General features: G+C 46.5%; 1 protein-coding gene across 3 annotated transcripts in view; it reads right to left on the reverse strand.

Annotated features, from left to right (window-relative positions):
• RFX4 (regulatory factor X4) overlaps nucleotides 1-8857 on the reverse strand; it is a 64210-nt gene extending 55353 nt beyond the window's left edge. Inside the window, exon 1 of one of the 3 annotated variants that reach the window (XM_083400202.1) lies at nucleotides 8326-8857. In XM_083400202.1, coding sequence (XP_083256328.1) covers nucleotides 8326-8368 — 43 coding nt within the window. In that variant the 5' untranslated portion in view covers nucleotides 8369-8857. Of the gene's footprint in view, nucleotides 1-5909; nucleotides 5961-8325 lie in introns of those variants that run through there. The other 2 variants (XM_083400200.1, XM_083400204.1) reach the window with 2 other exon arrangements.
• Nucleotides 8858-17312: the final 8455 nt, after the last annotated feature.

Raw genomic sequence — 17312 nt, forward strand, 5'->3', positions numbered from 1 at the left:
GCAGTTTCATACATCACTAGCCAGCAATGACAGAGGACAAGCGACTTCCTCCTTTTCCACTTCCTATTTAATTACTGAAGCAAGAATGTGCCCATCCAAGCTCCACCCAACTGAAATTCACTCCTTTCACCATTGTGCCCATTACACAGAAAGTGCAAAAGAGAGAAACAAATGCTCAAACCATGGTGCAAACACCATTGCTGCCTGTCAATAAGGTGAAAAGTGGTCCTTGGTGATGGTAACAATTTCCACACATTTGCCATTAGTGGGAATTGCTTCCAGGTCAGAGGCTGCATGAGTTCTGGCATTATTCTTTCTACACATTATGCAGGAGGCGGGGGTAGAATTCTGAAGGGCACCACTTGAAGCTACAGGTGTGTGGGTGTCATTTTTTTAAATGTTCTGCCACATTAAAAAGAACCTCCCTGCGTGTCACATCAGTAAGGAGGTTTTGCTAAACCTTTTCTCATAGTGTTTTAAGGCAGAAGGTAGATCGGGATCTACAGGTACATCTCTGGGTGACTTCCACAAAGGGTTTTGACTGATGATGAGATAAAGAAAGCTAACCAGGAGTTGCCTTTTGTGTGAAAGAACTATGTGTTCAATTCTGTTCAGTTCTGGTAGTGAAAGCAAGTACAGTATAAGGGTTCAGAACTCTGTTCTTTAATTGCAAGTGCATGCCTTTTGCACCTGGTTCACACTGGTAGGTCTTGGGGAGAGGAGGTTTTCTAGCAAGAAACAAAGTCGATCTGACAAGCCTGAAGTTTGCTCAGCCCTGTTTTAATTTACAGAAAGCTTCTTCATGTGAGGGAGTATTCACAATGTATCACATCTACACCACAAACACATACTCTGAAGTTTGAATTGGTAAAACTCAGAATTCTACCACCTCAGGGTACTCACAGCTCCTTCAGAAGTTTTGGGCTCATGATGCTAGCAGGGAAGGCAATCATTTATTAATATGAATAATAATAATACATAATCTTGCTTTCAATGCAACTTGTGCCTGCAATAGTTTTGGGATAGTCAGACTGCTTCATTTCCAATCAATGCATATCCTGCATCTTCCTGCTGAAATCCCTTAACTTTCTATATCACAAATGTCCAAATCTTGCTTTTGTTGTGCTAAGAAGAGCCTGCTGGATAAGGCAAATGGCCCACCTTGTCCCGCAACTGGTTCTCAAAGCGGCAATAAAACACCCATTTGGACTCTGGAGGGTCCCTCATTCTGCAGAACATATAAGCTGGTTTCAAATCCCAGAACTGGCAATCTGGCATAAAGCACTTGCAGTAACAGCATCAGACTATCGGGTCCATCTCTGTTTCCAGATCTCTTTGGGAGGCAAACCCACTGCATATTCCAAAACGTGGCAGGGATCGCCCATGATTTAAGAGCCAAATCTTCCCCCTCAATTATATCCTGTTTGCTTCTTCCACTACTTTTTTTCCAAGACACTTGTTGCTAAATCTATGCAACATAGATTTTCACTTTTCCCTCCTAAGGCTCTGGCAGGTGGGAAAAGGTAAAAAAAGAAAGAAGAGACGGTGCTTTTCCTTCATACACCCACAACTCCTTTTTAGAACATAGACAAATATTCACACCCCGCCGTCTCCTCCAAGGACACACACAGCAGTGGAGTCTCGCTGGCGCCACCGTGGATGGCAGAATGAATGGCAAACATTCAGACCAAATCAGGAGAGTCCACAGAACAGGTGCTGTCCCCGTTCTCAGTCAAACTGGTTAAAAAGCAGAATACGGGCCTCAAGGACACACAAAACGTCATCTGGCTTGGCAGAAATGCTCTTCTCCATTTAGCCATTCTGCACACATACATGGCCCCTACAATACTAACGTGAAACCACGTGACAGAAAATCCTAAATGAGCCAATATGGAATCAGGGACACTGGGGGTACAGAAATAACGACCAACTCTTGGTTTGATCAGAAAATGCGAAGTTACAACTTCTTTAATGACAAGCATTTCCCTCATTGTGAAGCTTAAATTATTAAACTTTGCAATGAAAGGAATGGGGAAATGGACCCGAGTCTACTCATAACTGATCTGAGATGAGGCGGCCACAACATCAACCACAAACTTTTTTATTTACAGCTTCAAAATATAGCACTTTCTGTAAACAGGAATTCAGAATTACTAAGGAAGAGAATATACTTTTCATTTACAACTAATAGTCTGTCAGGTGGAAAATAATGGAGAAACACCATTGAAATATTCAAATATAATTTTTAAAAATCTCATTATTCAAGTATTTCACACTTTTGAAATGGCCCTCGTTTTTCCACATGAATTGCTGACAAATTTTCCAGGCTAAGATGAGGGAGAGGGAGAGGAGGAATATTGATTTTAAATATAATTTTGCAGATTAACAGGAACTGGTCTGAAAGAGATGTACTTTCACAATGAAAGAAAGAACTCTCCCACCCACTTCCTCAGGGGTTACATTAAAAAGAAACAGGTTGCAGAAAGGTAGCTTGGTAGACTTCATCACCTCTCAAAATTCCGTAGGTGGCAAAGCTGATTGGGAGTATTTTGCCTAACAGTTTCAGAAAATTCCCTCATAATCAATTTTGGCTCACTGGGGGCTTCCAAACTCTTGGTATTTTTCAACTACAGAAGGGTAAATCCAGGTTGCGCAATTCTAGCTGATTGTGAGGTCTTAAGCAACACACCTGCAGGATCGGGCTGCGAAAGTGCAAGGCAACACTTGCTTTAGCCAACTTCTCCCTGCAAACGAATCAGTCAGAATGCTCAGTAAACAGGTCACCCACTAAATGCCGAATGAAACTTGATTGGTACAGTGGTACCTCGGGTTAAGTACTTAATTTGTTCCGGAGGTCCATTCTTAACCTGAAACTGTTCTTAACCTGAAGCACCACTTTAGCTAATGGGGCCTCCCGCTGCCGCCGCACCGCCGGAGCACGATTTCTGTTCTCATCCTGAAGCAAAGTTCTTAACCCGAGGTAATATTTCTGGGTTAGCGGAGTCTGTAACCTGAAGTGTATGTAACCTGAAGCGTATGTAACCTGAGGTACCACTGTATTTCATGTTGGCAGCTGAGGGAAGCAATGCAGAACGACATGCGGACAAACTATTATGAAACCACCACTAATTCACTATGATTGTTTCAACTACACGTTGCGTAAAACAACTGCAAACAAAACCAGTCTGGAGGGGGTTTTCTATGAAAGTATGCCTCTTCAATCGCAAGTGAAGAGATGTACTAGGTTACAGGATACATCCCTGTGCTGTAAAACAAGGACAGGCCTCCCCATGGCCTCCTTTGCCATTCCTGGGACTGTCACAATAGCCAAGGCTAACCGCTTTGGGACACCCGGCCCCCTGTAGCCACAGCTGCCCCCTCTTTCCTTGCAGACACTGTAAAACATCCTTTATACATGCTGCTGAAGTTGGCTACTTGGTTCTCACCAACTTATTTGTGTAATAATTTGAAACAAGAAAGTAACTGCGAACTAGGCACCAACTTCAGCATCTTCTAAGATGGAGAATGCTAGGACTGTATCTCCTCATTTGGACACTGAATTACACCCCCCCCCTCCTTCCTGAAAGAAGGGTAGGGTATAACCTATGAGGAAACTGGACTAGGCCCTTACCTGACAGGTTGAAGGGTTGATAAGAGGACCGGATTGAGAAAAAGGTGCCTTGCCCTTCTACATCTGGTGGGTTGACTGGCTAAGATCTTTGTTTAATGAGCATGTCTCCCTCTTTGGGGAGGGGGACCAGCTCACTAATTAGGGCTATAAACAACCCCCTGCCCTACAAACACACAGACAACCTTTGTTTTCCATTGGTTTCATTGTCGAATTAAAACAAAGAGGATCGGAGGGCTGCATCCCTTTGAATAGCGTATAATGCCTTCATCTCACCCCCAGTTAGAAAGTCAATAAATGAATGATCACCACCAACCTGGCTGTTGGTCCTGTTGCACAGACTTTCTCTCTTCCTTAGTGTTGTAAATTCTGCTTGGGTGAAAACAGGGTAAAGAAGAAAGGACCAGCTAAAAAGGACTTAAACTGCTATCCCCAAGCTCATCAGAATCATACCCACTGGATGTAGCATGGGCAGGAATGGCTAATGCTTTCAAAATAGAGGTGGCTATCCCCAGCTCTGGGGCCTGATCCAGCCTCCAAGCAATTTATTCCTTTTGCCCCATTTTTAGCAACTGTAAAAAAATACAAGGGGAGGAAGTGGGCACAGTGATGGGTGGATAGCACCTAGCACTCTGATGGGGTGCGCATTGCACCCCTCTCCTCGGCTGATCTGCATGGATCAGGGAGGGTGTGCACGCACATGCACAAGAGTTGTGGGTGGCTGAACCCATCACAGGCGTGTCACCCTTAAAGTGCTGGCCAAGGGTCAATGTGGCCCTCTACTGAAAAAAAGAAAAACATTTAGCAATTCTGCTCTAAAAAGATGGGTGCTGACACAAAAGGCCCTAACTTTTAATCACTGGTGTTTGAGGTCAATATTTTGTTACATGGTAGGTACTATGGAGCACTCTGGGCATGCACACAGGTGTTTGCAAATATTTCCAGAACGGAGTTTAAGTGTTAAAAATAGGTTCTCCTTCAGTTTCTCAGAAGGAGATATAACTGGAATTAACTTGATGGCACTTTCCCTTTTTTTGCTTCTGGATCCTGGGAACAGGCTTCATAGGATTGTAGAGGACGACCACCAGTTGGACTGCCGGGCTCAGTCCCGCCACTGGCCTATTTCAATTAGTCTTCAGCTCCCTGCTCCCTGCTGCTCAACAGAAAACGACCCTCCCTCCCTTCCCCTACAATTTCTTTGGTAGAGATTTAATTTAGGGATTTACTTGGGCATGTGGATCGACTCTCCCCATCCCCCGCCTTCCTTATTTTAAATTTGTACATCTATCTATCGTGGTTCCTTCCAACTGTACAATTCTATGATTCTACATTCCTATTTTTAAAAAAGTGAAAAGCAAGATATGCCCATTTTATTTAGTGCCATAGGCTTTTCATTGTGTTTCCACAAATCCATTCAAGTTGGGCAAACTTCCTTTCAAATACCAACCTGTTGCATGTTCTCCCCAATGGATTTCAACTTTGTACCTAAATTTGGGTTACCGTAAATCTGTTTCAAGGTCTCTCTCTTAGCACCTTGCTGAAGATGTTCTTGAAAAGAGAATGGGTTTGTTTAGAGCAGGGGCTGCTTCAGAAGAACTGGTTTCCTTTCTAGAGACAGATTATTGTTTTCTATTATTTCAATCACAGACACGGGGGGTTTTTTGCAACGGGTTCCTAGAGTTTTACACAACCCACGAAATGCTGGGCAGTTCGTCGTTCCAGCTGATTTCCTCATTAAGCGATTAAGGAGAAGAGGTGAATGGCGAGGAAAAATTAAAACGAGACTACACCCCCCCCCCGCCTCCCAAGACACGCAGCCGCCGCCGCCCCTTCGCTTCCAATGAAGCCATATTTCTCCCCAAACGCAAAAAGGGGATTCTTTACATAACAACTGAAAAGTCCGAGGAAAGCCTAATTGGATTAAGTCCCCTGAAAAGGAGGTGAAGGTGTCTGAATGGGGCAACGCCAAAGGCTCCACTTTCCCTGCCATCTGCTGAGCAAGGCGAAAGTGGTTTCTGATTAATATTATCTTAATCAAACCCGCTGCCCTCCATCAGGCGCGCCGCCCGGGAAGGTTGGCGCAGCCCGGCGCGCCTTTCAAGGCCAGCGGGCGGCCGGGCCTTCGCTTGGGGGTCGGCCGTCCTCCGCCACCGAGCGAGGCCACGCAGCCAATGCCGCCGCCGCCGCCACCTCGAGGCCCGGAGCGCGGCCAAGTCCCCCGGCCGGGAGGCTGCCTTACACTAGAGCAGTCGGGCCAGCAGTCGGTATGGGAGAGACTTACACGAAAGGCGCAGTTCATGGCTCCAAAAACCACCACTGCGCGCCCCGTCGTGGAACTCGCTTTTCCGCACCCATTTCCCCGAAAGTCTCGCTGCTTCCAAGTGTCGCGTTCATTGCTTAACGCGCGCAAAAGGGTCCTAAGAACACCAGGGTCTAGCTTCCCGGTTCCGACGTTAAAATGGAAGCGGGGAACCCTTAAGTGGAGACACTTTTCTTTCTTCGCTCCCACTCAGTCCGTTCAAAGTATATTTTTTAAATATAGGAAATGCTTTAAAACAAAACTGTACCTTATACCATTCTTTCCTTTCCCCCCCTTTAAAGTTAGAGAGCCGAGCTGTTAGGGACGCCACCCCTAAAACAAGAGGGCCGAGGCCGGGCTCGCCAAACAGCCCCTCCGGGTGCCTCGCTTCTCCCCTCCTCACGCGCACTCTCCCGACTGGCTTCTGGGGGCCTAAAACTCTTTCTCCCCCCGTGTCTCTGGGGAGCACGTTGGCTGCCGGCTTGGCCTCGGTAGCGCTTGGGGAGGGGGAGAGACATGGGCCTGACCCCCGAGTTTTCCTCCAGTCTCTCCGGCCTACTCGGCTTCTTCCAAGCAGGCGCGTTTTCTAAGAGAATCCGTCGCTCAAGCGCCTTTTTGTTTTGTTTTGATTGACCTCTCTTTTCCTCCCCAAAAAGAAGTTCACAGCTGGACCCAACTTTAAACTTCAGTGCTTAAAGGGAAAGAAATCATATATATATATTTAAACAAACCCTAAAAACAAAACTGCGAGGGCCTCGTGGAAGGACAGTCCCGTGGTGACTTCTAGGGAGTCGCTCCAAAGTCAGCAATCCAAGGAGAGCGGGCGGGGATGTTTATTTCGTAGTAATGAATAAGTAATTTATTAATTACTAATAAATGCTATAAAAAGATTACAAAAATTAACACCGCAGTAGAAAAGTGCCACCCTCGATGCAACTTTTTAAAAAAAGTTCAAGAGAGGAGGGAGGGCGATGGCCGCCCCATCTCTTGGGCGAGGCGGCACCTGCAGTTTCCAGATCTCCTCGGGCTTCTCGGGCTCCGCAGTCCCCGGACGAGGCCGCGCGATCCTAGGGAGGTCTACTCGGAAGTAAGCCCGATCGAGGGCCATGGAGCCTGCTGCTTCCAGGTCAGTGTGTACTGCATAGGATTGCAGCCTGTAAGTCACAGTGCAGCCTCGAACCTCTCTCTTTCTCTTTCCCTCTCTCTGCCCCGAGGGAGCCCACATCGCCCTCGGCACAGGCCCCGGCAGAGTCACAGGTGTCTCTCCAGCGAGACGCCCCACATGTGAAGCGCGGGATCCTCACCTTTGCTGCCAGGATCTTGAGCAGCGCAGGGGGAGCCCAGAACAGATGGGGACGAGGATTCCACACACCTCCCACCGTGTAAACAGAATTCAAACTGGATAGGAACCATCAGTCGATATTAAAGGGGGCCGGGAGAGAGGTTAAGGGTGAAATTCTAAGCACATTCCCCTGGGACGAAGATGCACAGCAAGGACGGAGGCTTTCCCTTCCAAGGGAAAACAGAGGGGAGTTTGGGATGTGCAGATGATGGTGGGAGTTTAGAGGGCCTAGAAACTTGAAATCCAACCCAGAAATAGTAATGACAATTATTAATAATAATAATAATAACAATAATAATAATAATAATAATATCATTATCATTATTAAAGTTAGGGCAATTTCCATCCTAAAAAGCCGTCCCAGGCCGATAGCCCCCGAACTTGGCAGGAGACGAGGACTAAAATCTCGGAATTTCAGCCCTTTGGGAAGGGGCTCAGTATCAAAACGGGCCTCATCGTCCCCCGTTATGAAGCAGCCTCCTAGTCCCCAGGCCCGGCCCAGCTCCTAGTCAGGACTAACCGCCCCCCCCCCCGCCCAGCTGATCTCAAAGCTCTGCGCCCCAAGACGTTTGAATTGCGACGAACACCCCCAAACTAACCCCCCACTTCGCAAGCTGCGCTCCAGCACCCCAAAATTTAACTTCGCCAATCCCTCAAAAAAAAATAAATCAATTCTGCTCATTCGATTCTGCTCGCATTCCTTCAAATGAGAGGTTGCCCAGCTCGATCCTGCCCACCTGGATCTGGGAGATGGGGGGCTTCTGCAAGCCCAGGCACCCTCCCTCGAGAGCAAGTCTTCCGAGTCCACGTGCCTCGGATCGGCCCCCCCCCCCCTTCCAGTGACAACCAGTGAATCTTCCCCAGCCCTTGGGGATCCACACCCAGGCGCATCCCCTCGAGCGGAAGCGGCTAAATTAGGAGGGATCCCATGGCCCCCAGGCCAGCGCGCCGCGCTTCCCTGTGGATCCCTCTCTCGCCTTGATCCCTGCCAAACTTTGGGCGCAAAAAAAGACGGACGGAGTCTGTTCCCTGCCGCCCCGACGGCTTCGGACTGACCTGTGGAATCCATGTCAGGTTCCTCCAGCAACCCACAATGCATGCTGTTCCCATGGACAGTGCAGGAGCCCCCAAAGTCCTGAAGTTTTGTGGAGTTCCCCTGTTTTTGCTCAGAGATGCCGGCGAAAGAAAAGAGGGAGAAGGAGGTGTGCTGGTGTGGGGGGTGGTGGGGGTGGTGGAGGTTAGAAAGGGGGGGAGAGGGGGGAGAGAAAGAGAGAGAGAAGGAAGGGGGAGAAGAGAGAGAGAGAGAGGGAGAGATCCTCAGTAAATCCAACAGGGCAACGCCAGAGCCGTCAAAATGTTTGCGGATGTTTCATGGGAAAAAGCGTCATTTTATAGGAGCCCTGATGGGAGAAATGTCATTGATAGGCCGGCCAGCCTGATGAATGGCTGCTAGTCAGATGGGGATGTGGCAAGGCTCAATGTGAACCCCATTGTGCCACTGTTTTGAATAAGAAAAGCGCTCCCCCAGCGAGGGGGGCTTCAGATCTACGCAAGCCCGACACTCCCCCCCCCCCCTTTCCCCGGCTGCCTCTCCCTCCTCCCCACTTGCCATTAGGGAACGTTTGTCTTGGTTAAAGTTCGAGAGAGAGAGAGAGAGAGAGAGAGACGCCCCCTCTTCTTCCACTGCTCCCCCATCCACCACCCAGCTTTTGGCTCCTTGCAGACTGAGATCAAAATTGGCTTAGATCTCTCTCTCTCGGGCACTGTTTGGGGGCATGTAAAGACTATGTTAGACCTCCTTTTCTTAGGGAATCGCTCAGAGCATCTTGGAAGCGCAGGTTGTTTCTGGACTAAGGAGTCCATGCTAGGTGTAAACTGTTCACACATTTACAATCTTTTTAAAGATGCCCATCGAAATGTGAACGCTGCAGATTTGTTTTCTCAAACATCACAGAAATGGGCTTCCAGACTAGAGTATTGCTGGGGTGTAACGTGTGAAGAGGCCCTAAATGCACACGGGAGCAGGAAACCAACCCGTCTCTCCATCATCACTGGGATAAATCTAAGCGCTTCTTTTCTTCTCTTTCGGTTATTAGAGTAAGGAAGACGTTAGTGCGTGTGTTCCCGGGAGGGGAAGAGATAGATGCTGATCCCATCCCTCCGGAGGTCCGAAGATTTCCCAGAGACTTTCCCCCCTCTCGCAGGGTTGTTTGGAGGCAGAGATGCGTGCAGGCTGGTGGGGGAAGATGGGAGGAAAGTTGCCCGTTTCTTCTGAAGGCGTCTCTCTGTGTGCTGGGAAGGGCTCAAGCGAGTAGCAAAACTGGAGCTCTGATAAAGTGGCTGGTTTCGAGAGAAGGGAAAGCTGTGATTAGAATATGAATGGAAGGCTAGGAGAGGAAGAGAAAAGGGGATTACGGCTGAATTACTTTGACCATGGACAGAGCCAACATGGTTTAAAAAAGGGAGGGAGGAAGCCACTCTCTCCTCCCCTCCTCTCCCTAGATTCTCTTTAAGGCAGGAAAACACACACACACACACACACACACACACACACACACCATGCCCACATTCCCCCATCACACCCCAAGCCCCAAATGCAGCATATGGAAACCTTTGGAGGGATTCAAAACGGTTTGGAGCAAATTCGCTACATGCTTTTACAATATTTAAAAAGTAAAAAAAACACACACAAAAAAACTAACGAGGGGTAGGAAAGAAAGGCCGGTGGAAATTTGCAGATCAAAGTCCTGGGGGGCAAAGTTAAATAGAGAAGCTGGAGTCAGAATGGAAGAAAAAGCCAGAGGGGATGTCTGGATCATAAATTCCAATGAGGTGGTTTAAAACAGAAAAAGCAGCAGCAGCAAACTCTCTGATATCACAGGGAGGAGATAGAAAACACTTGCGATCAAGGAGAAAAATAAATGTCATAGTGTTCTGGGGGTCTCCTATTGGATTAATGCTTTGAAAGAAACAGAAGCTGCTGATGGAAGTGGAGGGAGCAGCATTGGCAGGTGGAGAAGGCACCCAAGGTGCCCTCTGTTGTCGAACCCTGGCTAGGTGGGCACATGTCTGCATTGCTGGGCAATGCCCCAGCAGGACAGGCAGAAAATGACCTGGAGCCATTCATTATTCATGAATGATAATACTGTATATCCAAATAGCTTTACGGAGGAGTTTTCCTGAGTTCCCAAAACATCTCATGTAACCTTACATTGGTCATCTTTTTCAATGGACCTTGTGCGCCAAGAGTTGGCAGCCCCTGCCCCCTGGGGACCCATGCGGCCCTCAAGCAGATTTCATGCAGATGACAAGGAGGATGGAAGGAGTTTGAATTACCACCACCCCATACTCTTTTTTCCTCTCTTTCTTTCCTGAGATACTTAAGAGGGTGTGTTTTCTTTGGCTCTGCTCAGCACCAACTCAGGGCCCACCCAGTGCCAAGATGGGTCAAACAGGCAAAATGTTGCCTACTTCTGCTGTAGGCACAGGAAGCCATACCAAGCTAAGCAGGCCACCACCTTCCTTCTTTAGGAGAACCAGTGTGATGTGATAGAGTGAGTGTTGGGTGATGACCAGGAAGAGCAGGGTGGTCGTCCATGCACCAGATACCAGAACCAGAGTGGCACAGAACAGCCAATCAGCAACCTTGGCTGGTAGCTAGCCATGGTCTCTGCTGAAGCTCTCAGTGCAGTTCTGGAAGTCCTTCCGCAGTCCTTCAGAACAGCAGTGGCTGGTGCCCATTGGGATTGGTGGGGTAAAAGCCAGGGAGATCAGCCAATAGGGGAAGCCAGAACCAAAAGGAGGCAGACCAATTCTCTGATTGGTTGTACATGAGGCAGCTGGCAGGTGAGGACTGGCTGAGGGCAGACTGAAGGTTGTGCAGCACCCCATTCACCCTAATGGACAAGCCTCCTGTGCTTCAAAGCACTGACTGGCTCTTCGGGAGGGATAGTTACTGACTGGAACTGGAACTGAAAGCATGGGGCTCCCTGTGTGGCATCCCTGTGGCTCCAGCCTTTGCACACTGAGTGGTGGGATCTCAACCCGACCACTGAAAGAGGGACCTCAGGCTACATGCATTTGTCTGAACGCACGTAGGCTCTTTTACAAGGTTGGGCATCCTGACCTGGCAGAGTTCTGGACCACAGGAAGGAGCCTGTGCATATTCAGATGAACTTGCATGAACACATCCCCTTCACACCTTCCATCCAGTGGGTGGGTTGGAGGGTAGAAGCAATGTAAATAAGGATATGGGTGCGGTGGAGGACCTTGGGGTTTCAAATTTCAGCAGCGCCCTGTGCAACACCAAAATTCTGCCTCTCACCTTCCATTCTACATAATAGTTGCAGAGCCTCCTGCCGCGACCCTGTGGATCCATGCCCAGTGCAATGCGGATTTAGGCTGCGCCCCCTTAAATCCACCTCTGGTGCTCACAATCACATTCCTATCTCCATGCAAATGCATGGGGAAATAACTTCTGAAAGGGGTGTGTGTGTCTCAGTTCTCAATCAACCTGGTAGAACACAGCCCACAATTTTATTTTTTTTTAAAATATATTCTTTATTTTGTTCTCCTTTTCTGAGGGTTAGGGTTAGGGTCTATGGCAACTATAATACTGAGCTTGGCAGCTTCTGCCAGTACATTTTGCACTATGATACAGCAATGAAGTAGTATCACTCAAGAGCATCCATTATGAATGGCTGGTGGGGTGAGGAATTGCTGCTAAAGCTACATGGAAGTGGCAGCTGGGGGAAAAGTATTTCCCAGCCGGGTCCCCAGTGTCTATGGGCAGGTCACCCTGTCCAAATTCTGCAAAGCTGTTGTGAATATAAAATGAGAACATAGCTCTGCATCCTCAAGTGTGGGGAAAGGCCTCTAAGTCAGTTGTCAGGTCTTGTGCCATCTGATATATGTTCAGACAGCCTTGTAGTGCTGCAGGGAAGCAAAGAGAGCCCACAAGTTATTTGCATCTCAACCTCACCCACACATCAAATACCTTGCATTCTTGAGAAAGCCAGGACACCCCATCTCAACAATGCTGCTGTAGAAGGCTTACACACCAAGCTCTGCAAAGACACTTTTGCAGACTGTGTAACATTGGGGAGAAAGCAGGTAATCTTCATAATCACCCAGAAGATCAGATGCCCCTAATAATATCAATGGATAATTTGATGAGCACGTAACATAGGGTGAGTGGGGGGACTCATTTTCTAGTTACTGCTTTCCTTTATCAGCAGGGGAAGGCCCATAGCTGATCTGCAGAGCATCTGATCTGCATGCAAAAGGTCCTACGTCCAGTCTCCAGCATCTCTTAAGGCTGTGAAAGACACCTGACTGAAACTATCCTGTGTAGGTAGGCAATACTGAGCTAGATGGACCAACAATCTGACTTCTTACATGGCAGACCTCTATGCTCCTAAGATTAAATCAGTTTAGGTTTCATTATTGGATCAAGTTATTTAAAAGCTTTTTCTATATTCTGTTTTTTTTTTTTGCTTTATACTGTATATATATATTTTCTGATAACAACCTTTTGTGTGGTGCTTTTAATATAGCTTTTATGATATTTAACTTCTGTCTGTTTTTTGCATATATTATTAGCATTGCATTAATGGCTTCCCCCCTTACCAATGTTTCGTTTGTGACGTAGTCTTGTGAAGTACTGCATTTCATAAAAAATAACCCACCTATGAAATAATATCTGCTGCTCCTGCATGCAGTGAGTTAGGACTGTTCAGACTTTTACTGTCAAGCTCACCGCTCCTTTTTTCTTTTTTAAAAATATAAACTCGTTTAATTCCTCAACATTTATAGTACATTAAATTCAGGAATGCCAACAGCCTCTTTATTCTAGTGCAGTAATTCAAGCTAGTAAAAAAAGTCTGTTTGCAGACTAAGGGCACCACTTTGGAAAATAATTTATAAAGGTGGTCATTACTTCCAACAGCAAAGTGAGGATTTGGCTAGGACAGGACACAAACTGCATTCAGCATCTCAGCTGGACTAACATCCTAGTGACCTTCACATTGAATAACATTTCTGGTAAACAGCTTTGCCTGGACACTGGAATACAAAGTGATAAAGACGCTGGACTGGGAACAAAAACTCTGGTGGCCAACATTTTGCCCACCACAGCTCATTGTGTTGATACCGCAAGATCCTGAAGCATTCTTCAGGCCATCCCATCTCTATCAACTATCTGAGAAAAGTCACTGGACAGAAATCCAGTTAATTAACAGTTAGCGATGGAGGAGAAAGGCGATTCCGTTCACAGTCATAGGTGAACCTCTCTGATTCACACTTTGCGCAAACTGAAACACGACTTTCCTTCGACATTTTAACCTCTCTGAATTTGAAATGCAGCCCCCCAGCCAGGCAATGTCTACAAAAATCCATATGGTAGGGGGAAGAGTGCATAAAAGTGCATTAATTACCGAAAATAACATACATGAAGGCGTTCTATTTGGAAGACTGATTTGTATAAATGTGCATATTAGGAAAAATTGCATGCAAAAATGTGGACATTAGGGGAAGTGTGCCCTAAAATGCTGATAAATTTTCATGAGGACTTTAAAAAGTCCCTAGGCTGGAAAAGTGCAGAACTGTACTGTATTTAAGATTGAAAAAATGAGAAACTGAAACTGACAAATTCGTCCTGTGCAATCTTATACATGCCTATTCAGAGGTAAACCTTATTCAATTTGATAAGGTTGCACTGTAAAAGGCTGGTTTAGCCTGACTAAACAGTTGGTTCATGTTAGCCTTCTAATCCTCATTCAATAATTATCAGCGTTTTACCAAGTTTCTGACATTCTACAGAGGTACCTTGGGTTAAGTACTTAATTCCTTCCGGAGGTCCGTTCTTAACCTGAAACTGTTCTTAACCTGAAGCACCACTTTAGCTAATGGGGCCTCCTGCTGCCGCCGCGCTGCCAGAGCACGATTTCTGTTCTCATTCTAAAGCAAAGTTCTTAACCCGAGGTACTATTTCTGGGTTAGCGGAGTCTGTAACCTGAAGCATATGTAACCTGAAGCGTATGTAACCCGAAGTACCGCTGTATTAGTAAGCACTCACATTTTCCCTTCAACTTCTGTCTCTTTAAAGAGTTGTCATTTGTTTTGCATGATTCTTTCTAAGCTTGAACCTGATAATTTAAAACATTTACACACTGCTGCTGCCGTGAGTGCTGGAAGGAAGACTGCTCCCTGCTGCAAGGCCCATTTCCACCTGGCCTGGGGGACGTGTCCCAGACTCATCCTGAAAAGCCAAAAGAGGCTCCTGGGAGACCACTGGGACATTGCTGGAACAACCCTTGGGTTGGGGAAACTGGCTAAAGTGTTTTACAATGTTTAATGCAGGTCTAATTTTGGTACCTCTGTTTTGTTTTTGTCAGGCTGGGGCTAGTTAAATGTTTAGTTGGGGTTGGCAGTTATTTTAATTTGGATATAACTTTAAACTGTTTATTATTGTTGTTGTTATTATTGGTTTCTATTGATTTATTGGTTGGTTTGTTGCCTGTATAGGATATTCTCTTTTTTAATGTTTGATGTTTTGTTTTTTATATGTGCTGCAAGCTGCTCAAGAGTGGCTGGGGATCAATTCAGCTGCATCAGATGCTCTCCAGCTCCTGACAGTTTCAAAACACTTTCTTAGTAGACCACAAATGAAACGTGAGCCAGCAGTGTGGTGTGGCAGCTAAAAAGGCTAATGCAATTTTGGATTTCCAGCTTGCCAATTGTAATAGCACTTCTCTGTTCTGCTCAGCTGGAGTTCAGATCTGGATGCCAGAGTTTAAGGAGGATATCAACAAACTGGAAGGTGTCTGGAGGGTAGCTTCCCGGTTTTATTAATTAATCTTTTCTTTTTTTTAACATTGCTATGTATTCAGTGATATCTTGGGAAGAGTCAAGCTTGGCTGCCATTTATTACAGTAGTTTCTGAGGAAGTACTGAAACAAAAATACATTCTGGAGTTTTCATCAATATTAACTGTACTACTGCATGAAATTTGTATTTCAACTCTACTGATGCATGGAATTAGTTTCATATATGGATATTAACTTTATTAATTATACTGGCTGTTGTACCTTGTTGAGAATTAGTTGTGTGTTTTGGATTTATATGTATTTGCATTACATTCTTTTATATTAGGCTGAATCTTTTATTGTATATACATTTTATTAATTCACCATTCATTTTATTTATTAATCCATAACCTGGTTATTATGTTTGTGTTATTAAGGGACCTCTTCCTCTGGCTTATCTCTGTGCCTGGAGTGTGACGTCAACAAATGAGGAGGGATCTGAAGTCCAGCTCTTATGAGAATAGGTTGAAGGAGTTGGGTGTATTTAGCTTGGACTAGAGATGATTAAGAGGCGATAGCATAGCTGTCTTCAAATACTTGGAAGGGCTGCCACATAGATAATGGAGCAAGTTTGTTTTCTTTTGCTCCAGAATGAGTAGCCCCTTACTCAGGGGGTTCAAATTACAAAGAGAAAGGATTGAGACTAAACATTAGGGGGGAAACTTATTGATGGTATAAGCTGCTCAACAATGGAACAAGTTGCTGCAGAAAGTGATAGGCTCTTCTTGGGTAGAGGTTTTAATGCAGGGGCTGGGCAGCCACCTATTAGCAATACCGTAGTACTGGTTTTCTTGCATCAATAAACAGTTAGACTGGATGGTCTTTAAGATCTTTTCTGACTCTGGTTCTATTCTTCTTTCACATTTATTTATTTACCAAAATTTACATACTGCTTCATTGTTAAAATAAAAAACCCCACTCCTCGAAGTGGTTTACAAAATTATAAAACATTTCAAATGGCTTTTGTGAAGTTAAGTGCCAACAGTCTAGTGCCACCACAGCGCATCTCTTTTGTAGAGACCCAGCTGGTCCCAAAATGCTCCCCAGTGCCTTACGGATCTGAACTCTTCATCCTGGTACCACCTATCTAGTTAATATACACCTATCTGTTTTAGCAGCCTCTGCAAGAAGATCAAACTTATCCATTCTGAAGGAAATCAGCCCTGAGTACTCACTGGAAGGACAGATAGTGAAGCTGAGACTCCAATACTTTGGCTACCTCATGAGAAGAGAAGACTCCCTGGAAAAGACCCTGATGCTGGGGAAAATTGAGGGCACAAGGAGAAGGGGACGACAGAGAACGAGATGGTTGGACAGTGTTCTTGAAGCTACCAACGTGAGTTTGACCAAACTGCGGGGGGCAGTGGAAGACAGGAGCGCCTGGCATGCTCTGGTCCATGGGGTCACGAAGAATTGGACACGACTAAACAACAACAGGGACGCGGGTGGCGCTGTGGGTTAAAGCCTCAGTGCCTAGGGCTTGCCGATCGAAAGGTCGGCGGTTCGAATCCCCGCGGCGGGGTGCGCTCCCGCTGTTCGGTCCCAGTGCCTGCCAACCTAGCAGTTCGAAAGCACCCCTGGGTGCAAGTAGATAAATAGGGACCGCTTACTAGCGGGAAGGCAAACGATGTTTCCGTGTGCGGCTCTGGCTCGCCAGAGCAGCGATGTCACGCTGGCCACGTGACCCGGATGTGTCTCCGGACAGCGCTGGCCCTTGGCCTCTTTAAGTGAGATGGGCGCACAACCCTAGAGTCTGTCAAGACTGGCCCGTACGGGCAGGGGTACCTTTACCTTTTAAACAACAACAAAGTGGACAGAACAGATAGCATTTCTAAAAATGCTATCTTAGAATGTCCTCAGCTTCAGCTTCTTACCCACACTTGTTTCCCAGGACCTTACAGAGATATTTCCTAATGTCACTAGCACAGATAGTCAGGGTATGCAGTAGCTACACGACTAGATTCAGATCAGTTCAGCACTTTGGAAAGCAGCTTGCTCTGGTACGAAACACTTTGGAGCCTCAGGGCCTGAATCTGCTGCATCCCCCCCCCCCCCCATTATGGGGAATCAAAAATAGCTGCAACTCTCCCCGCCCCCCCCCCCCCCCCCGACAATCTGCAGGCATAGTAGCCCCTACAAACTGGATAAAGCCTGCCAAATTCTAGGCAAATGGGTCCA

The sequence above is a fragment of the Podarcis tiliguerta genome (assembly GCF_965153285.1).
Source record: "Podarcis tiliguerta genome assembly, chromosome: 10".
In the NCBI taxonomy this organism is placed as follows: domain Eukaryota; kingdom Metazoa; phylum Chordata; class Lepidosauria; order Squamata; family Lacertidae; genus Podarcis; species Podarcis tiliguerta.